Source organism: Typopeltis vanoorti, chromosome 13 (assembly GCF_054136105.1).
Source record: "Typopeltis vanoorti isolate ZY-2024b chromosome 13, IOZ_Tvanoo_1.0, whole genome shotgun sequence".
NCBI lineage: Eukaryota > Metazoa > Arthropoda > Arachnida > Uropygi > Thelyphonidae > Typopeltis > Typopeltis vanoorti.
In genome coordinates, this window is record NC_143561.1 from 56,971,964 (window position 1) to 56,996,375 (window position 24,412).

The 24,412-nt window shown below is 31.7% G+C and overlaps 1 protein-coding gene and 1 long non-coding RNA gene across 2 annotated transcripts in view; one reads left to right on the plus strand and one right to left on the minus strand.

Moving 5' to 3' along the window:
* LOC150100176 (uncharacterized) overlaps window positions 1-24,412 on the minus strand; it is a 142,513-nt gene that overhangs the window by 12,483 nt on the left and 105,618 nt on the right. Inside the window, exon 5 of the mRNA XM_090402424.1 lies at window positions 4,239-4,373. Within this exon, the coding sequence (XP_090258550.1) occupies window positions 4,347-4,373 (27 nt within the window). The 3' untranslated portion in view covers window positions 4,239-4,346. The remainder of the gene's footprint in view (window positions 1-4,238; window positions 4,374-24,412) is intronic.
* Window positions 3,233-24,412, plus strand: part of LOC150100177 (uncharacterized) — a 33,890-nt gene continuing 12,710 nt past the window's right edge. The window contains exons 1-2 of the long non-coding RNA XR_016549232.1: window positions 3,233-3,637; window positions 23,295-23,422. This is a non-coding gene — a long non-coding RNA (uncharacterized LOC150100177). The remainder of the gene's footprint in view (window positions 3,638-23,294; window positions 23,423-24,412) is intronic.

The following is a 24,412-nucleotide window of genomic DNA, read 5'->3' on the forward strand; positions in this document are numbered from 1 at the left end:
AGCTACAATGCTAGCTTTAATTTAATAGTTTTTAACAGAACCAATTAATAGAAACCATTGTTTTTAATAGAAACTTTAAAGTTTCATAATGGAAAATAAATAGAAAAGTGAAAATCTAATCAAAATTTACGTTCCAGTAGAAGGTAAATTAACAATCCAACACAAACTGACTTTCCATAATAAATTAAAATTCGTGAACGTAAATTAGTGAATTTCATAATCTGGCAAATCACATTTCTTCGTTATTCGAATTATAAAAGATTACTTTCTGGCAGAATAACTTTGTTTTTAGGTTATATATATATATAAGTTTGCTTTAGATTACATAACATGAAAATTATAGGTAAGTCCTTATAAGGACTGGCTTAAAGGGGCGAAGCAAGAATGCTTTTCATCTTCCCCGTTATCTGTAGAAGACAGTGTAGGGATAAGGTGTTATTGAGCTATTAAAGCTCTGATCATGGCAGGAAGGTAACAGCAATAGCCGAGCCTCAGTTAAAATTTCATTGGCTACGGCATTGCCATCCATTACCCTCCCAGGATATCCATTTTAGTCGCCTCGTACGATATTCATGAGCTACATTGGTGCTATTCTTAACCCGGCAACCGCATTTATAGGTAAGAAGTTACAATGTTTGCTTTAATATAACACTATAATATAATATTTTGTGGTATATTTCCGGAATAACACATATTATGTGAGTGAATACGCTTTTCTAGTTAGCTTTAAATAAATAATTTTCTTAGTAAGAAGTTATTACAGTTTTGTAATTATTCATTTCCTGCTTATTAAGAATTATGTATAAATTATATATATCCCATCTTCATGATAGGATCCGTGGCAGTCACCGCCAAGTAACTTGGCTTTTACAGAAACCTAATTAATGCTATTTTAGTGCTATTTCGATAATCGGGCTGTTAATGATATCCCCATAATCTCTAGTTCTGTAAACTGCTTATGTTGGCAAATCTGTTTGTCTGTCTTGCGGGAAATCTAAATCTTTCCAAATCATTTGAAAGATTTAGATTTTTGAATAGTTTCAATAATGATTCGTTTACAGGTACGAAAATCTAGTCGTTTTTCTATTGTTTTAATTTTTTGCTCATATGAATACCTCCTAACTAGCAAATTTCATAGATTTACTTCATTTTTTCCTGTTCAATATCCATGAATTAAATAATATATATTGGAAAAGCTATATAAAGACTATTCGAATTATATTGAAAGATCTGAAAAAGCATTATTAAAAAACTACGTTAAAACATAGATCCACTTTGGATGTTTCAAAGAGTTCATTTATATTTGTCTTTTTAATGAAAAAGAATGACAAAAATATCCGAATTTTCATGTAATTTATTGTCTATAAATATTTTTTTCTATTTGTTTTGGCATCATGAAAAATATAATGTATAGATTAATCTTGGAAAATAAGTAGACGAAAGCGTAGCATTTTTTGTTAAACACTGACGTCATTAACAGAAATGCTTACACACTGTAAGCCATACCACGTGATAGAACTGCTTTCCCCTGCAAGTCCGATTGTATTTGGAGAAAACAGTTTTAAGAGACGAGATCGAAATTTTATTTTTATAAGGTCACTTTCAATAATGAAATATTTCCAGGTACAAAATCCAGCCTCGAATATATAAACAGATTTCTATTACCCAGCAAACTTTATAGATTTACTTTTGCCTGTATGCAAAATTCATGAATAAATCTGCAAACCAAATCATGCACATTTTACGGCTCTTCCAAAGTGCAAACAGTAAATGGTCTTCGAAACCATTGTGTTTAATAGAAACTTTAAAGTTTCATAATGAAAAATAAAGAGAAAAGTGAAAACCTAATCAAAGTTTACATCTCAGTAGAAGGCTAATTAACAATCCAACACAAACTGACTTTCCATAATAAATTAAATTTCGTGAACGTAAATTTGGTGAATTTCATAATCTTGCAAATCACATTTCTTCGTTATTCGAATTAGAAAAGATTACTTTCTGGCAGAAAAACTTAGCACATAATTGCCCCAAAATTATTATAATATTCGAATAAGAAAAGATTACTTTCTGGCAGAATAAATTAGCACATAATTGCCCCATTATTATTATTATATTATAGGTTGTATAGGATTATAACAGTAATGTACAATAGATGACTAGTAAAGACAGTAAGCCATACATAGAAACATCAAAATTAAAAATACTTTAAAAATGTAGTAAAGAACTATATATTTAAGAAATAAAAAAAATCAAAAACAAAAATTTTCATTCTAAAAATGGAGTAATTGGATAGAAATTAATAATTACATCTGAGGCAAAAGAGATTATAATTATACACCTAAAAGTTTTAAACACGTTCTGCAATAAATTATAATTACGTGTTAATATGAAAACTGAGAAGAGGGCTAGGTACACTGAGAGATTGATTCATTCAATCCAATACCCTTGTAGGGTAATGGATTGCAATGCTGTAGCTAATGAAGTTCTAACTGAGGCTCGGCTATTGCTGTTACCTTCCTGCCATGATCAGAGCTTTAATTGCTCAATGACACTTATCCCTACACTGTCCTCTATAGATAACGGGGAAGATGAAAAGCATTCTTGCTTCGCCTCTTTAAGCCAGTCCTTATAAGGACTAGTTAAGAAATTGAATGGAGAGATGCGATGATTAATATGAAAACAAGACAATTTTAAAGGCTTTTTCTATTTCAATCACTGAACATTTTTCGTGGGGTAAAACAGAAGAGTAAATGTGTTGCACGTTAGGTAATTCTATAATATAATATAATATAATATTAGATCGATAAAGTAAGAGAAACATATACAACATTACCAATAGTCATTGAAGAGGATGAGAAAGCACAATTGAGGGGAAGATAAATATCAAACACTCGTTGGAATCGGCGAGACCGGCAGACTTAACACATTTTAAAGTGATGTAATTGTTCCTCTAATCCCGAACGTTTTAAAAGATACGCGAATAGAAATCCGAGCTTTCTTGAAGTGTTCAGGACGTGCCACAAGAGTCCCAGACACGTAGCTATAAATCTCAAGACCGCACGACCCTAAAACTCTGAGCTCACACGCCATCGGGGCAGCCATGTTGATCGTCAACCAGGTTACGACGGAAAACATGGTTTACGGAGCTGTGGTGGGTGAAGAGAAAGCAGTTGCATGTTAGCACCCATAAACCAAATTGATAATGTAATAAACAAGCAATAAAACTTTACATATCCCGTAGGCCGATGAAGACACTTCTGGTGCCCTATACTGCGAGTTTAAGAGGTTTTAAATTACACGAGCAACAAGGACAAGTCGCCGTGACTTAGCTTAGTTCCGACTAATAGCGATGGCCGACTTCTAGTGACAATGTTTCGAGTGACATTTCGCCAGCAAGAGATGATCTGTGCGTTATTTTGTTGGTTTTAAGAGTTTGCTGTCCAGGGATTGTTAAACTACGTGTCGAGATCAGGAACTGATAGCGGCCTGCCGATCTTTAAAACTGTGGGCGATTCTACGCTGTAAAACGACCGCTATGAGAAAAGGAAGGAATTCTCGGTCTTTGCTACTGTAAAATGACGGAAGCTGAAAGAAGTAAAGTTTGTTTATCTACAGAATGCTTGGTTGCCTTTGCTTTGTGAGTTTGCAATTTTGATTTGAGTCTCTGATCGATTTCTTTAATGATAATGTTTAGAAAAGAAACAGTACTAGAATATCCGCATCTAATATTGATAACACACAAATAGCTCAATAGCGAACGGATGAAACGGGAAACTAAAATAGCGACTGTTTCTGTTAATCAATTATTCAAAAGAATACAATATTCTATGTTATGAGACGTAAACGGATAAATCTCATGGTCACAACATATCAACGAATTTCTTATACTTATTCCATGTAGACTTTAAAATGGTGTTTTAAGAAAATGAAAAATACTCTTATCAGTTCTTTAAATTCCCTTTAATAGTTTTATCAATTCCTTCTATTGCAGTTTCCACAACTGTTTAAAATGACACTCAAATAAATTATTCATTTAAGCTATAAATTAACAGTATCATCTTGCTTACGCAGTGGTCTTAACCACAGAGATAGGTTTTTTTGCATGGAGCATTTTGCAACAAAATAACACGTGTCAGTAAAGAGATCTGCATGAACTAGCCGGAAATTGCAACTTATATGAAAGATAGTATAATAATATTATCAATAATAACAACAAAAATACATAACATTGTACATACCAATTTACAGTGATAGACACCATAATATTGCTTATCAGTCTCATCTGAAAATAGGTTCCAGTTAAACCGATAAAGAGCCTGGTTCTTCGAAGTGGTGTCGGCCATCTTTCAAAAACAAAACTCAGTATGACAGTCCTATAAACACAAAAATACTTATCACTGTTTCATATCAATACTTAAACCTTTAAAGTATATATTTATATAATAAATGCTCCAACAAGGAAATTACTCAGATTTTTAAAATGTAAAATAACAAAAATATTTTTAATTAAATATCCTTTCAGATTTGCACTGAGCTGTGTTAAGTGCAAGGATATTTTCATTTCCAACATGAAACAGCTCTTTTACTGAGCAACGAATGCAACTAAATACAATTCTGTTTGGAATTGTACCAGGTACATTTATCATTCTCTTTAAAAGTACTGTTATGTTATTAGAACATCCCCACTCTCCTTAGAATGGAATAATTCCATAATATATATATATATATATATATATATATATATATATATATATATATATATATATATATATATATATATATATATATATTATGGAATAATGTAATGGACGTGATGTAATAAACCTTAGATTATTTCATTATACGAATTAGTGAAATAAAACATTGTGGAAGGACAGATAATATCAAGAATAGTAAATATATTGTAAAAAAAGTGGTTATTATTTTTAACCGTTCTATAATTTTCATCTATTTCAATTATTAAGTTGCATTTTTTCTGATCAGTACAGAAATATTTTTAAACAATAATCGATTTCTATATCCTCGAAACCAATCGTTTTGTTTAATACTAACAGTTTTTCTACTAATGGTATATAATCTCTTAAATGTTTTATTCCTGACATCATCATCAATATAATAACACTGGTGAAGGCGACTTTCTTATGTCTCTAATGAAATTTATCATTAAGTGCAGTCAGTAAAATGATAGTTATTATAATTAAAAGAAAGTTCGTTTTGATTTAATTCATAACATGATATAGGCATTATTTAATGCCTCCATAAATTGAAGTTTGCACATTTTGCATTACATACACTTTTTCCTCTTTTGAATATAATATTCATAATTAATACACTACAAGTATTTTTTTAAAGTTTTCATTCGAATTACGAATATTTGAAAATTACGAAAGAATTATTGCGATTTTAGTTATTTTAGTTATGTTTTCAGCAGAACGATAAAATTGACAATTGTAATTTGTTGTTCACATTTTATTAACGAAGTTATCCATTCTGTAAAAATCGAAATGGCTTGTTTCTAAATCCAGATGATTGCTCTTCCTTCATTCAATGTTCCGATGGAAACAAGAATATCATCCGTTGCCCAAGAGGATTACATTTCAACGTGCGCACGCACCGATGTGATTACCCTTGTTACCTGATTACCGTTTTTATTGGGATTCTTATAAATAATTTGTATTTGAATATTTGTTATTTTATTCTTGTTGTTGTTAATAATAATAGATTTCATTCCCCCAAATGGCAATCAATATTTAAATGAAATATAATGATAGAATTTCATTTAATTTGTTTTGCAAAAAAAAAAAAAAGTATTATTAATCAGTAAAATTAAGACAAAACATTAAAGTAATTTTAAAAGTATAATTATTGGAATTACAAAAGTTCCTACATGAAAGAATTAATGTGTTTTTAATGATATTTTGAAAACGATAAATTTGACAATAAATTGGCGAGGTTAGGAAGCTGCTCCAACAAAGAGAGAGACCTGATAAAGCAGACTTCCTTTCTTTCCAGACTCAATCGATAACGAAGGCAGAAATGCCGCGCACACACACACACACATGCTCTCTCTCTCTCTCCGCAGTGAGAACAACTATAGGCTCAGCCAAAATGGCTACCAAATAGAAAGAAAAAAAATGTGCTGTTGAGGAGGTACTGGCTGGTGGTGCCCACTGCTGGCTTCTCAGCGAACGTACCCAACTAATCGATAGCAAGCTGTTACAGGTAGGAAGGAAGGAAAGCGAAAAGTGGGTAACGCCCAGTCAGCAATACCGAGGGAGGATGAAGAGGAGAAGAGAAGGAAAGAAGAAAGATACACTGGTATAGAAGAGGGGGGGGGGTAAGAAAAGAATCTACGTGTTTCTCCTAAGTTGTGTGACAATTCCTTAAAATATATTGCTAACAAGGGAGATAATTTAGTCTTTTTATTAAATCGAAGCCCCTTAAGTAAAATTTATGAGAAATTCCCCATGGAGCTGTTTCCAGTTAATTATAATCTGCTGCCATTTCCAAGCTTGTTATGGGTCGCAGAATTGTGTAAACAGACGTGATCATGCAGGTCAGTGGATTCCAGCTTCATTTCCACGAGTTTATTTGTTAATTTTAAATAGAAGAATACGACCTCACAAACCCCTACCTACTGTTATATACGATTTCCAATATCTATTTGTTATAAATAGTTGCCCATAAACATGGACAATATGCATTTTAAATTTTAGTTACAAATGCAACTCTCCGTGCAAGACTGCGTTAGAAAGACATTCAAATACTTTTTGCGGTTAATAATAGCTGTTTTTCTATCAAGTATTAAAAGAGTCACATATACACGTAGAATTATATTAAAAGAATCATATATACACATAGAATTATATGAATTCTAATTTAGACGGTCCGCACTTTAATTAAAAATTATTAATATACCGTTCGAAGTATGGTGTAATGTCGCATACATTTCAAAGCACACTCATTGGATTGTGGGATGTCACCATAGCTGAGAAAAACTTGTACATTTAAATCTGGAATAATATTGATAATATATATATAATAACAAATTACTCACAAGAAAACATAATTAGTCCTCTTATTTAGATTTTATTAGCGTTTTTTTTATTAAGGTGTCTTTTGGTCTTATAGCTATTTTAAACAAAATATTTATTTTATTTTGATTATTTATTAAACATAAGTAAATTATATCAAATATTCATTTTTTATATATATTATAATACATTTCATACAAATTTGTTAACTTTTAGGATTTAAAACCTTGGTGATGGATAAACCATTAGTTTGAAGCTTTTGTTTATCTTTCGAAAATGCAACATGATTCGATGCCATTAGGGTTTCATTATTTTCTGAGTAGAAATTCGAAATGATTTGTGGTTACTTACCCTTCCCATTATATCATGAGCAGTGTAAATTAATATTAAAGTTGCGGTTTTGCTGTCTATCTTACACGAAATTCTGTGCCATTTCATTTATTCAGCCATTCAAGCGGTGATATATTAAGTAAACTATTTTGGTTGCTTTGTATTTCTGATAGTCATAATCCATAAATAGTATTGTTATCTTATTACACAGTAGTGTTACTATATATAAATAAATAACAAAAGGGTTTAATTATTAATTAACGATTATTTGGATTCCATCTCTTAAGAAATAATAATAAATGCCCGAATTTCATTTCCAACACTAATTTAAATCTTTAGTATTATTTCTATAATAAATATAAAAAAAACCAAAACGAAACTGTGGGTAAAGTCCCAGTCCTTTCTAGGACTTCCAGCGTAACTGATGGCAATGGTGTTGCCAATGAAGTTTTAACTGAGGCTCGGCTATTGCCGTTACTCAACCATGACTAGAGCTTTTAGCTCATTAACACTCTATCCACACAGAGATTTTCTTCATTCAGATGACGGGATAAAGAGTCAAGGACTCAGTCCATCGCCCAGTTCTTTTAAGAACTAAAACGAAACTGTCAATATTAATAAACTTTGAATTTTAAATATTTGGGCTCCTATAAACTTCGAATTTTTGATAAGTCGTAGAAGAAAGTTAACCACTTTACCGGCCATTAAAGATCAAATAGGCACCCTCGAAAGCTTCGTATCCATCATAAATTTCAATGTAATATTAATGGTATTACCATTGATATTACATTGTATATATACTGTATATATATATATATATATATATACATCTTTGCCGGTCGCGTGGTTAAATCGATCAAATATATATAACAAGAAATAATGATCACGGAAGGTAGTTACGCAATGAAATATAAGAAAATATGAAGTTAACTGGAGATAATCGCGAAAGATAATTGTTGATTTTAATGGTATTGTAAGGGTTTTAATAGTCTTTGCAAGTTTAAGCAAAATAGCGTACCGACCACCTCAAGGAAGCCCCACTCAATGCGAAATAAGCTCTTTTTTATTATTTTTTTTATTTTTTTATTCCCTTCATCTGTTTTCTTTTACAAAACCACAATCCTGCAAAGGCTTTCGGCACATATATCAGCAACGGATGTATTGGCGGTAACCATCTGTATCGTCTTTGATTGATATATTAGCGGCAAACTCAAAGTTACTGCGACGTCGCCTTATTCGCCATGCAAGCCGTGCCATCGCACCGAATTGGTTACCTGCAAGCTGCTATTCTATCGCTTGACGTCTCAGCAGGGAATGAAGCCATGCTGCCACCCAAAGCTCCCCTTATTTCCCCCTCCAACTGTTACGTGAGCCTTTGACGTATGGCTCGTTAAGCCACACGTACATAACACTATCCTGGCAGCGCAATCTTGAAGGGATGGATGCTGCTGCTGCTCGAGACCTGTACTTGGTCGCGAGTTCTCATCAGATACGAAATTACCTTCCTTCTCTACCGTCCAGGCATATAATAAACTACATTCATGTATAATGTAATTCCTTCTTGCTTCACATTCTGACAACTAAGTTAAAAAAAAAAAAAAACATCGTTTGCTAATAATACGGATTGCATTTTTTTCAATCTGGTCTATCAATATTTAGGTCAAGGATTTCTAGAAAGACGAACAAAGCACCTCGTAACTAAATACGCTTGATCATAATACAATTAAGACGACGAAGTGCTCATGCTTTTTTTTTTTTTAAGTGACTTCAAGCTGTGATAAATCGCATGTATGGACAAGCAATTGATGAATAATAATATTTTCACTAGTTGCGATGCAAATAAGATAACTCTGTAAAATAATCTTAAATTTACTTATTTATATTTATAATAAAAAGATTAGATAATATAATAAATAATTAAAATATATATATAATGTTCAAAGTAACTGAATTTTTCTTAAAATATTTGATTTAGTATGAAGGCACCTTTTTTTTATATACTAGACTTTATTATTATTAACCTTATTGAACTATATCATTTTTGTGAAGATTACTGTATGGTATATCTTGTTATTAGGCAGTCAGTACTTTTTTTTTCGGAATATATTTCAGTCATTTTACAATTGTTATATTACATAATTAAATTGTGAATGTCTCATGATTGAATACAGTTCATTGAAAAACAAATTTCATTAGAGAAATTTTGCCAAGCTACGAAAACCATACATACTTTGTACTGAAGTATAAAATATTAATGTTAATTTCATCGAAAAGTAATGCGCATATGAACTTACATATGCGCATTACTTTCATAAGTATTCTGAACATTATGTTTACGATACTGAACCAGTGAAATTTCATTCCAAAAATGTATACTTAAACTGATATTTTTATATAATATGCGTGGAGAGTTAAATAAAAATTGCAAATTTAATTGCAGTTCAAGTATATAGGTGTAGATAAACAGCAGCGTGACGTTCATCATAATTATGATCATGCTTTATATATACAAATGTAAACAAGGTTGTACTTTATATAGGAGGAGGGATGAATTTCATCGTCCGTTGTGAGAGCACAGTCTCACAAGTGGAGGCCTGCAGCGGCTTGAAAAAGAGTTTCATATTTTATCGCTAGTGCATGGTTTTCGGATTGTCTGAAAAATAAATTAAAAAATAAAAACCTTATCCCTACCCGGTTTTCAACCTTTTATTGGTCGGAGTAATTAAAATATAAATAATTACTATGTTAACGATTCTTCTTGTTGGTTATATGTTTCGAATGCATCCATCATAAGACATATATATACGTATTATACTTTTATCAATTTATCCGACACTCAGAAGCCGTTCGAGGATACCATAAGTTCGCTGTTTATAAAATTTTAAGATGTTTGGGGGCTCTTGATTGCTCTTAGAACTCCGCTAATTTCTGATGTACGGGATGAAAATTACTCTATTAATAACGTAAAGCTTGCTGGTTTAAACTGTAAGACTTTTATAGTCCGTAAATATGATGATTTTTATAGTTCTCCACATGACAAAAGATGAGGGTGACTTATAATACAGATTGCAGGAAAAAAGGTATAATGTTATTCTTTAGGAATATTATGTGAATTCGAATACAGTTCAACCAATCAGATCAGGGCAGTTTGTTTATTCCAGAGAGTTCACTTGTAAAGTCTTTTCTTTGTATATGTGTCATTAAGAGTTACCTAAGTAACTATACAAATAAAATATGAAAAACATGCACACAATAATCAGCAGGTGTTAAAGAATACTTCGCTAGACTAACGGGAATGATTTTGTCAAGAGCATTGTTTGCATGCAGTTTCAACAGTTGCCATAATATATACAGTGTTTACTCTTTACGATTGCATGCGCTTTTCGCGTTGGCTGTTTTATATATTTACTAACCCTGTCACGATCCTCAGTCAAAGTTATATGTGCCCTGAATCTCATCGCAAGTCTGTGTAGGCCTTTATTTGGGAAGAAATCCATTCACATCACCCCTTTTCAATTTCGAACGCGATCTCACTGGTGTGGCGGTTATAGGAGCACAGATGCATTACGTGTGAATTAGTGATGACAAGGAAGAATCCGTCTTGCTTAAGTTTTGATGAAACTGGCAGCACCGTAATAAAAGGATGTCAGTTATCTTATACTTTGGACTTTTATCTGTCTTGCCCAATCGAACTGTCTGAAAGGTAGGCTTAAGAAATTCCCAACTATTCAAGTGTGATAGAAGATTTATGAAAAGGTTGACGTGAGGGGGAGAGAAAGAGAATGGAATGTTTTTAATATAATCTTGCAATTTTTTTTTCCCTTTCTTTCGAACTCCAGTAAAGGCCGCAGTAGTAAACAAGAGTTTGAGAAGAGAAACGATCAAGACGTGACTATAATTTCACTGTAACGTGACAGAGAAACTAGTCTCAGACCGGAGATGACTCAGTTTGTTTGCTACACAGCGAATACTCGTTCTCGACAGGGTGGCGTTGTTGGCTGATTGCATGTCACAGGATGCACGCCGAGAAGTCGGCAAAACTAAATGAATGGCTGCCGTTTCCACTATGCACTGGGCTAACCAAAAAAAAAAAGAAAGAAAAAAAGCCAATGATTTTGGTAGAACCCACTTTCTTTTTTGTTGTTTCTCAAGACGGTGAAGGAACTGAGCTCCAGCTGCCTTTCCTGGAACAAACAATGAAATCGACGTCTTCTTATATTAGAGCGTTCCAGATAAACCGAAAAGAACGGGCCTTTCTTGTTCGAATAGCATTTAGAGGTTCCCATTTTCTTTTGATGTTTTAAGTAATACTTTTAGATTGTATAACTGTTTGCCACACTCTCTGTATGATTAATCAGAATAATTGCCTTTAATCAGTGTAAGGATATACTAACTATTAAGCTATCAAACACATAAACATTGTGTATATATAGTTGAACCTACGATACTTCGTTGATTTCGTGAGCATATTGTCCAGCTCCGGAAATTATTTGAATGGTGAAGACTGCTAATAATTACTTGTTTTAATTTAGTAATAAAATCTCTGACACTATGAGTTCTTGTGTTAATTTATAACAAAAGAAAGTGTTTGGAAATGGAAATACGAAAATTAACTGATAATGAATGATAACTAATTGATAGGAATTAACTTATAGTAGAAAAAGACAGCACGACATGCTATCTCAGGTTAATATTTTTGACATTTTTTGGAATCAACTAGTCAACAATATCTTCAATAGAACACTTTGAAAATAGCTTCCATTTACGCTAGTTTGTTCAGTACGTCAATAAAAGCAAACTTTTAGATCTAATTTAGTTACTTTAAACCGAGAGAAACTTAACTTGTTACATGTCTAGTTCTAGATTCGATGTAATGTTACTCAAGTGTCTTTTAAATCTCACGGAGAATGGGCTGCAATTTCCAGAGAGATTTGGAGAAAGAGCAAATGTGCTTTCTCTAACTAGATTTCATTTATTCAATGAATCTGGTTTAGCATTCCTGGAACAAACACACCGGAGTTTAATTAAGTTTATTAGAAAGCGAAAAAGGAGTTAAATTTTATTCGAAAAATCTCAGACAGAAGTAGTTCGAACAGGAAATTAATGTCTAAATGGAAGCGAACATTAGTGTAGACAGTTTAATCATTTTATACGCCTCTGTCCTTTACTATATTGCCGCCACATTGTGATTGGCTGACGGGCCCTCCCCTATCACATGAGAACAAACGCGGAGAGAGAACGACTACTGGCCTAAGGCAAGGCTCCCGCCTATCTGTGTTATCGCGAGCGCGTTCTGAACGCTGTTAGTCAGAAGTTGTTCAGCTCCACAAGGGGCAGCCCCGATCAATTACACCACTTAATGCTGCCACTACATGGACCGCTCTGCAGAGAAAGAGAGATGCTTTGAAGATGGCATTAAAAGCAACATAGCTTTCACACAAAGAAACTAAAGGCTGAACAGATACAAGCTATTCCAACCCACGCGAAACACAAAATGATTGTAACGGGCAATAGTAATCAAGTGAGAGAAAACGAAATTAACTTACCCGATAGTGGATATTTACTGAAATCTTCATATACAAATGCATCTCCGTAAAGTTCATACAATAAAATACCTCAAAAAATTGAAATTGTCCTGACGGAGAAGCATATTATTGATGTACCAAATTAACGAAATTGTTATTTGCCTGAGCAGACTTTCACAGAAATCAACAACAATAAAATAAAAGAATGCAGACGACTTTGCTGCTTTTAATAAAAATATAAAATATTTTGCTTAATCATGGCATCACGTGTGCACGGGCATGATTAGGCAAATTCAAAATATAATAAAAAAAACTGAATAACCTGCATAGATTAATTATAAATGTATAAATTATACATAACTATCTAAAACTATAAAAACAACAACATTTCGTTTAATTAGTGTTTTGATGAAATGAATACATTTGGAGGACGAGAAGCTGCAATATATCTCGAGAACTAAGAACAGATATAATAAATACAATCATCCTAATACATACAAATAGAAGAGTTAACATTGTTTAGCTAAAGCATTTCCTCTTAGCAGATAGAACGTTTTTGATTTGTTATCTTAACAAATATTTCATAAAATTAATTTATAAGTTATATTTATTAGTATAAAATTTTTTATATTAACTTTTACTTACTATATTAAAATTAAATTTATATTAACTTATAATCGCTACTCTAAAGGCATTAGCTAAATAATATCCTAATCAGTTTATTGTTGCAGTTTCTAACACTTGAATAATACCAGAACGAAACGTTAATTATTTTGTAATTTATAGTCCTTATAAGAACTGGCTTAAAGGGGCGAAGCAAGAATGCTTTTTATCTTCCCCGCTATCTGTAGAGGACAGTGTATGGTAAGGTGTTATTGAGCAATTGAAGCGCTGATCATGGCAGGAGGGTAACAGCAATAGCCGTGCTCAATTAGAACCTCATTGGCTACAGCATTGCCATCCATTACCCTCCAAGGGTATTGGATTGAATGAATCAATCACCGCATTTCACGGTCGATTGATTCTCATTCAATCTCTCTATTTTGTAATTTAATCCTTAAAAGGACTGGCTTAAAGGGGCGAAGCAAGAATGCTTTTCATCTTCCCCGTTATCTGAAGAAGACAGTGAAGGATAGGATGGTAGCAATAGTCTAGTCGAGCCTCAGTTAGAACTTCATTGGCTACGACATTGCCATCCGTTACCCTCCCATGATGTCCAATTTTACACATTAGTTTTTATAGAGTTTTATATAAGAATTATAATGGTGTTTCATAACGTTATTACAAAAATCTGAATTTTTAGAGCATTCTTTTTGTAATTGATTAATTTTATTAAGTTTAATATTAAATATTATACTATGGAATCGACTGTATTCCATTTTCTGTCATTTAAACAACGAAATTTGAATAATGATCAAATAAATGCCTTACTGATATCTTTTTAAACTCCTATCATTATATCTCGAAAATGTAGCTGGATAAAATAACTTTGTTATGATCTGTGACTTAAAGTAATGCAATTAAATAGCAGAAATATGAAAAAGAAATAGAAACATTTTATGAATTTTCATGGAAATGCAGTTGTTCGTTTTTTTTTCGTATATTTAAGCACACATAATTATTGACCCAATTTTGGTTTCACAGCACCCTTAAGTGTCCGCTTGTTAATTCACCGCTTCCAAACCACTTTTGATGTATCCGTGGGACTTTTCTCCGCCTTGTCCATTCTCTTTTTTCTCTACAAAAAGGCCCCAAGTCATAAGAACACTTATATCTTCTTTTTTCTTGGGGTGACATTGTCCTGGTTACTTCATGTGAACGGATGGAGATCAATGAATGTCTCATCCCCCTCTTTTATCTTCGTCACAAAGGTATAAGGAGTGAGGAAAAATTATACGTCTGGCCTTTATAATAAATCCTTTCCTTCATCGTCGTAAGAAGAGGCTGAGAAAAGGTCAGATAGAAGATATTCATAACGGGTCTACAAAACAATGTTGCAAAATTCGACTTGTGAACCAGCCAGAAATGCTTGGTAAGAGTATCCCACAGTAACAAAAAGTTGCCGTTAAGTTCCACATGGTTGAACGTTTTATTAACGCACCTGCGAGTGCTGATATGATGAGAAAAGAAATAATATATAATACAGAAATAATGTATAAAAGAAATTAAAAATGTCCGAAATATACTCTCGATATCATTATTTCTTTCATATATTTAATATTTAATATGAAATCTGGCTTATATTGTGGGCAAAATGTAAGGTTATGCATTTTGGTATCAAAAGATTACGCACTCTGTATTTTTAATACATAGTGCACCATCTTTAGACGCAAAGGAACAATTAATGAGGGGCTAAGGATTTGAGAATTGTGGTAAATGAAATTCAAAAGGCACACAACAACAAAAAAAGTGGGCAAAATAACTCTTAGAATCACTTGGTAGCGCTAAAGAACAATAATAAACACACCTGAACGCAAGACATTACTGTCTATGAGGGTGAAGCAAAATGCTTTTATAAACCCTGCTATCTGATAAGGTTACTGTGTGGGGAAAAGTTTATGAGCTAAGTGCTCTTAAACCCGAGTGCAAACACACATGAAGTTGTTAAAAGGACTGGGAGATGGGCCGAGTCCTTGACTCTTTATTCCATCCTCTGAATGAAGAAAATCTACGTGGATGGGGTGTTATTGAGCTAAAATTAAAACTTCATTGGCTACAGCATTGCCATTCGTTACCCAGGAAGTCCTAAAAACTTTTTGCAATCAAGATCGCTCCCTCGAAATCATACCTAAACACACATGAAGTCCTTATAAGGACTGGCTTAAAGGGACGAAGCAAGAATGCTTTTCATCTTCCCCATTATCTGTAGAGGACAGTGTACGGATAGGGTGTTATTGAGCTATTAAAGTTTTGATCATGGCAGAGGGGTAGCAGCAATAGCCGAGCCTCAGTTAGAACTTCACTGGCTGCAGCATTGCAATCCATTAACCCCATCACTTCCATGAAGTTCTCTTTTAAACTTTATAGAAGTTGTATTATATAAAATTATGGTTTCTTAAAATAATTACATAAAAACTTAGAAAATTTTCAAAATAATGATTTATGAATTTAATATTTGAAAATATATTTTACATTCATTATTATTTCATGGCTAAATATTTTAAAGTTGAATATTTATAGACTTTTAATTAAATTTAACCTATTTGAAATAAATTTGAAATTTGAAATAAAGATTGATTCATCCATTATACGCGTTAATAAAAAAAATAGCATTAAAAATCAAAATATCTTAAGCTTTTTAAAGAATTTACACTAAACCTCTGTTTATTTATAATTTGAACGCTGCGAAATTCCCATTACAGTTCAATATTTACAGAGAAGAAATTAGTTCGAGGCGCGCAAACTGAACTCATACATATCACCTTTTATATAGCTCCTGTTCAGAACTAGGGCTGTCAGTATATGTGTGTGTGGCTGTACAGATAACAGGGAGACATGCAAGTAGACGCTTTCGCAAAGCTGCGACCCGCTACAAGCAGACAATGCGGTGACCCTAGACAGAGCGATCTTATCTGGTGGCTACCTAGATAATGCATAAATCTTCTTTTTAGTCCTCAGAGGAACAAAGTTGCCATCTGCATACAAACGAGCTTCTTGCTATGCTCATTAATTTAGGCGTGAATGAGTTTTGGCACAGCCGCACACATATTAACTCTCTTTATGAAACAAGTAATGATATAAATTCTCGCGGAGTTTGGGATTACTGGCAGACTGCCGACTATGCCTTCCCTACAGGTATTGACGGATTCTGATAGCACAGATTCTCCATTAAGAAGGAGAGATGAAACTTACTGTGTGAATCCAACGGGTATAGCGCTCATCTGCATGCAAATATGTGTTATATGAATTGGGAAAAGTTTCACACATGGGGGGGGGAGCTTCGTTTAACAGAGATAGGAATAATGAAAGATGAAACTCAGAAGTAGAATCTGATTACGGGTTTTAACCAGATTCAGGGAATTTAAATGTTTTCATTAGATTGTTACATTGCTAGAAACTGGACAGAATCTTGCATCTATAAAATTTTTTTTTTAAAAAAAAGTATGTATATTTGTATTTATGAAATTATAAAATTTGTTGGTCTGATATGATTGATATTTTATAAATATTTGTGATATTTTTATGAAATTATAAAATTTGTTGGTCTGATATGATTGATATTTTATAAATCTTTGTAATATTTATGATTATCCATATTCCTTGATGCCATAACATTTACAAATGACGCTTCGGTAATAAAAATACAATACATCATTGACTGAAAGACTAAAGAATAAAATGAGTAAGTGTTTCCCCTACATTTATAAAGAATAAAATGAGTAAGTGTTTTCCCTACATTTATATATATATATATATATATAAAGAATAAAATGAGTAAGTGTTTTTTCTCTACATTTATTTATATATATTTATATTTCCCTTTATATATATATATATATATATATATATATAAAAAACAAAATGAGTAAGTGCTTTCCCTACATTTATTTATATATATATATATATATATATATATATATATATATATATATATATATATATATATATATATAAAGAATAATATGTGAGCAAGTGTTTTCCTTACATTTATATTTCACTAAGCTTCATTATTCATATATATATAAAGAATAATATGTGAGCAAGTGTTTTCCTTACATTTATATTTCACTAAGCTTCATTATTCATAAACCGAACTTATATTAATAATATATAGGTGTTTTTCCTCATTCAACTTTTAAAAATTTTATACCTTAATCTACACAATTATTAGTCGCTATTTATTAAAATATATAATCAACAATTATTTATAAGCTTCTTTTTATCAAATAAGGTAAGTAAATTATAAAAAAAAAAAGCTTTCATCCAATTTTGTATCTTCGCGCTACCGAATGTGTTACCATGGTTACATAGAAAAAAATCGAGAATTTTATCATATTGGTCTTCGATCGGATGAGAGAGAAAAAAAAAACTTTTCATTAACAAAAAATGTCCACACGATGAAATATAACCTGGAAATATTGAACTTTTGACCTGCACTTTCTCTCTCTACTTACTTTCTTTAAAACTATTCGAAGGATGAAGCTGCAAATAGATACTGCTAGACCAATATTTCATGAGAAGCGAAATTTCCAACATGGCCGGAAAATGAGCTGGTACGGTGAGCAAACCCAAGCATTTCAGAGACGCAGTCAGACGCTTAGACGACAAGGGAAGCATTAAGGTAGAGGCAGGAGTCAGAGCCACTTGGCGAGGAGCAATCGTACTGGAGCCATGAAATTGTTCGTTCTTCCCCCGTGTTTCCATGTGAACCTACGGCCATTGATCAACCACCATCTGTGTTGTGTTTTACATCAGACTGCGGTTGTATTTTTGAACAATATTAAATTGCTAATACAGTTTGTTCTGATTATGTTGATATTTTAACATTCACACACGATTTTATCACGCACAGTTTGAAAACTGGAAAACACATGATTATTTTAATATTTACGTATTTCTCACATAAGATCAATAGATATTTTCTTATAAGATCGAAGTATTTTGTTAAATATTATAGACTAGACTTATATATGTGAATGATATTAAAGCCTGTTTCTGAATCAAGAACAAATAATGAGTTGGCGGGTGTTAATCGACAGAAAATTAATCCGTTTGTAAATTGATAGAAGGAGCTTCTGTACGATCCGTAGAAACGATTTTGTTTTTTTTTTCTCATCTTCGATACGTTTTACGTTTCTAGAAAAACCATGGCATTTTCATACCTAATACTGTGATCCTTGAAAGGACTGGCTTAACGGGACGAAGCAATAATGCTTTTCATATTCCCCGCTACCTATAGAGGACAGTGTAGGGATAAGGTGTTATTGAGCTATATATATATATATATATATATATATATATATATATATATATATATATATATATATATAATAAAGCTCTGATCATGGCAGGAGGGTAACAGTAATATATAAAGATCATGGCAAGAAGGTAACAGCACATCATTGATCTCCCTAAACTTCATTAACCACAGCATAGATCAATGTTGTAGTTAATGAAGTTAATTACGATTATGCCATTCTTAAAATATAATCAAAAGTTATGAAAAAACTTTACTGGTGTCGCTGAGGCCATTGAAGTAATTTTGTTATCCTTTGAAGTAAAGAAATATAATCAAGTTTTATCCATTTAATATCATATGCTATATATTTATTAATAGAGTTGGAGAGAAAAGATTCAGAAAAGTCTGCAGTAATCAAAATAAACATTGAAATCGAAAACAAATATGGAAACCATCTCGTTATTTATAATAATCTCGGTATTTAGGTTTAGGAAATAACAAAACTATAGCGTATAATAAAAACGGCAACTTATAATTACCCGAATAAGATTTATTTTTAAAGTTTATTGTCAAAACTTATGTGTTTTTAATTCGGCGTTAACATATTTAATTACAGATACGTTTCACTTAAAAAACTGTTTTCTTTATTTACTGAGACTAGAAAGTCATTGATTGGTTGATACTCCTGCAGTAGAGTATAAGCCAACCAATGGCTAGTTTGATACTCTATTACAAAAAGAATTGATAATATGAAAATATCAATTACTTTTGCGTCTTTTGATGCTTACTAGATAGCAGGAGATGATTATAATACCTTACCCATTGCTCGTAAATTCATAACAGCCTGAACGTTTGCTATGTTAATAAACAAATAATATTTAGAATGTACATTACGCTTAGTTTATTCCAAAATTGAGTTCTGAAAGAGAAAAAAAAAAGTCTCAAATCTTTTCTTAGAATTTCCTTTAAAAAAATCTTTGTTTTTTGCTTTTTTTTTTATTAAATCGCGCCCAAGAGCGGGAGTTTAAACGAATGCAGTAAATTTTTTCTATTGCCTTCTGTAATTAAGAAAGGTGGGTTCTGATACTCAATGTTCTTCCCTTTTTTTGTCGAAAACAGTTAAACCGAATGAAACTTTTTTTCTTAATGGCCTGCTTCGAACCCATCACATTACGTACAATCCACCTGCGTTGATTTGAAAGTGGGTTCGAATGGTTTTTACTGAACTACTGCTACAACAATTACACACGGTGCCGTTTATGTTATCATTACCCCCAGTAGTTCGGTTTGTGTCTGCGTGCTCTTCATGCTACTGAGCTGAGGACTATGGAAGCGTTGTTTCTGTGCACAAGCCACTTATGGTGGAGGCAAAAGGTAATTAATTTTCTACAGCAATGTAAATGTCTTTCTCTTTGACAGTTTTAGTGCTGCAGGCTCTTTCTTGCCCAAATAGTGTTTTTATTTTTTTTATTTTATTCTACAACTCTTGGAAACCCTTCTGCTAGAAAGAGAAACACGATATAAAATGTTGCTGAGTGTTGAAATATCTGACCACATTTCTATTTGTAGTGATTTCTTACATTAATGGATGTTAGGCGCTCAATATACAAGCGGAAACGGGTAATAATACGAAGCAGCCCTCCCCCCCTCACACAAGAAATTTGACAGATTCTAAATAGCAACGAAATATTGTTTGTACTTCCTCAATTAACACTAATCAGTTATAAAGGTAATTTGCATTTCCATTTTGACAATAAATAAATAAAATATAAGTATATAAAGGTAACTTGCATTACCATTTTGACAATAAATAAAATATAAGTATATTACGACTTAGACCTAGTTGCTGCTTAGAAAATATACATAAAAAATTTTTTATCGTGAATTATCTAAAAAAAAACATTGAGTTGTAAACAATTCTCATGGCCTTACTCGAAACAATCAAGCAATAAATACCATCCTTATAAGGACTGGCTTAAAAGGGCGAAGCAAGAATGCCTTCCATCTTCCCCGTTATCTGTAGAGGACAGTGTTGGGATAAGGTGTTATTGAGCTATTAAAGCTCTGATCATGGCAGGAGGGTAACAGCAATAGCTGAGCTTCATATTCTAATTATGTTTAAAAATAAAAGAAAATGAGTATCCATTACAATTCTTTTTTTCTATTCCAGATAGTAACCGAGCAACAGATAGAATTCCATTAAATGTTTTTTCGTTTGTAAGTCCTTAAAAGGACTGGCTTAAAGGGGCGAAGTAAGAATGCTTTTCATCTTTTCATTTTATCTGTATCTGTAGAGAACAGTGTAGAGATATCTGTAGAGGACACTGTAGGGATAAGGTGCTATTGAGTTATTAAAGCTCTGATCATGTGGCAGGAGGGTAACAGCAATAGCCAAGCCTCAGTTAGAACTTCATTGGCTACAGCATTGCCATCCATTACCCTCCAAGGGTATTAATCACCGCATCTCACGGTCGATTATGCTGCCTTTTCGACCTCGCAATAAATACCAAGTCCTTATAAGGACTGGCTTAAAGGGGTGAAGCAAGAATGCTTTCATATTCCCCGTTATCTGTAGAGGACAGTGTAAGGATAAGGTGTTATTGAGCTATTAAAGCTCTGATTATGGCAGGAGGGTAACAGCAATAGCCGAGCCTCAGTTAGAACTTCATTGGCTACAGTATTGCCATCCATTACCCTCCAAGGATGGAATGAATCAATCACCTGAATCAATGATTGATTCTTCCAACAATAAATACCAAAATTATGACAATTTATTATATAAAATTAAATACATATTTTTAAAAGGTGTATAAAAATATTTTTTTTAAAATTTTGTTTTATATTAAAATATTTAGAATAATAAAGTAAATTCCTTTAATAATTAAAATTATCTTTTTAGTATAAAATTTACCTTTTATTTATGATAAATGAATTTTAAAATTATTTATTTTATTAGGCTCAATATTCGAAACCAAACGCACTTTCTCACTCTGTCCCCCCCCCTGCCAGATTGATGAAACAAAAAGTTTTCTAAAGTGTCTTCTCCCAAATTGTGTTATTCTCATGGAGAAAGGAGAGAGAAAAAAAAAGTTGAATCTTTTTTGCCCATAATACGATACTCGAAATCATGTATCGACCGGCTTTACATGTATCTACGCTTCTCTATTAGTGCATAGCATACGAACTTAGCCGAGTTTGTCTCGTGGTAATCATTACGTGCTGTAGACATTAAGGTTCAGAGATTGCTTCACTGGCGTCAAGGCGGCTACCTGGTCGAGTGTCACGAAGCGCTAATCAAGTTAGGAGGAAACGAAGTGATTATCTGGTAGCGCATGCGAGTTGCAAGGATGCCATCTAAATCCAATCAATAATTTAGAAGGTGCACTGATCTAGGATATGTTTTTTGTGTACAGTCTTTTGTCTTGTTCTTTCGTTTGATGAAAGAATAGGGAGAGAAAGTAATTAACTTTACTGCCTGGTAATTGTGATATGCACTGAATAAGAAATGAGCGATTAATTGTAGCGCAATGCACTAATCGGTATAGTTATGACAATTTGCAGGTTGGAAATTTCTGAATCCTTGGCTTCAGTTATTTTCCATTCATTTAATTTTCATTTAACCATACTGAATTAAAAAATAATGTAAAAATAAAAAATAAAGCTATGGCAATTTATTATATATAATTATATACATACTTTAAAAAGGTGTATAAAATATATCTTTATTTCATTTTATTTTTTAATTAACATATTTAGAATAATCAAAAATTACTTTAATAATTAAAGCCAGCTTTTTATTATAAAATTTTATATTTTATTTGTGATAAGCGAATTTAAAAATATTTATTTCAACAGGCTCAATATTCGAAACCAAACCCTCTCTTTCTTTGTCCCACTTGCCAGATTAAATTTTTAATTTTTCATTATTCATTCACTGTATCATATTTATTCTAATCATTTTATCATTTGCTGCTGCTAAATTATTTATTCATTTTATTTCTAAAAATAAGAGCATTCATTTTCAGAATATATGAAATGAAATCTGAATTAAATAAAATTTAAAAATGTACCAGTTTTAAATTATTTATTATTTTGATTACGTTTGCTTTTATAGTTTTAAAAATTTTATACATTTTTATAGTTTAATAGATTAATACGAGTGTGTAAGGCTCGCATTAATTTAAATTTGTGAAGATTAATTTTTTAAATAATATCTTTCAAGAAAGTTTAATTTATTAATAATGAAATTTTTATTTTTATTTTTAAAATTAAATGAGCTTCAGTCTTATCAGAGATGTTAGAGAACAAAGTAGATCCAGAGTAAATACAAATTAATAATAATAAATAAATAAATAAATAAACTATTAAAACTGTAAAAAAATATGAATTTATATAACGATGATGAATATAAAATATAGATGTGTTATAATTAACATTCAAAATACTAATAAATTACTGTAATATTTTGATAAAATCTTTTTATTTATTTTTTTAATTTCTTTGCAGAAATGCCATGAACCGAGAACAAAATTTTACTGCGGTTTCTAGAAAATTATTTATATTACTGAGGACTTCTTCAAGATGATGTTCATTTTAAAGAGGTGAAACAGATAAGAATTAAAAAGATACTGAAGGTGAATTTTTATATTCCGCCCAGAAGTGTTCATAACATTATGTCTGTGAGTTATACCACTGTGAATACTTATAATCTTAGAATTATTGTATTTTAAGAGGAGATCATATTTTATAATATTCTTAAGATTTCTTAACTAGAAATTCAAAAATCTTCGAAAAATTTAGAAAAATTAAAATGTGTATGTTAAACAAAGGAGCCAAATCAAACACCTTTTAATGAATTCAAATTAAAGGCTACATAAAAATACACTTTGACACATGAAATGTAATTAATGTATATGAGCACCTCCTCGTATAGCGTGTTAAATAAAGTATTAATAGAAATAAGCGCGCGAAATTACTCTGACTATGGTAAGTTATTTACTCTGTATTCCAGACCAGCAAAGTCGCTCGATTTATGTTATATTTACAACTAAACAAGTTAAAGATAAAAAAATAAATAAATAAAAAGTATCTCTACTTCTAAAAGTTTATAATTTATAATATAGTATAAATTACATAATGAAGCAAAATAGTCAGCCAACCGATGACTTCAACCGATATTTTAATACTTTAACTAATACCCACTCACTTTTCCTTCCTTGATCAAGTGGAATACAAAATATGGAACTTATCTTGTCACTGTACTCCTTTAGAAGTTCAATGAACTTAAAATGATCCATATAAACTGAAGTTAGATTTCATCTTCCCTTTATTTATCATCACATGTAAAGATAATTTTGGCAATTTAGGACGTTTTCTTCTTGTCTAGAGTCTTTATCGCTGAAATATTTTGCTCAATACGAATAATTATTTTATAATATTCCATTTAATGTCGATTTATTTTATTTTGGGAAGAGAAAAACACATATCATTTTGAGCATTACGTTTATGGAAAATAGAAAACTAATTTATACCTTACTTCCAGAAGCCTTGAAGCATTCCATTAAAACGCAAGATATAATAATCTATAATTATCTTCTACTAGTTTTCAAACATTTCCACATCTA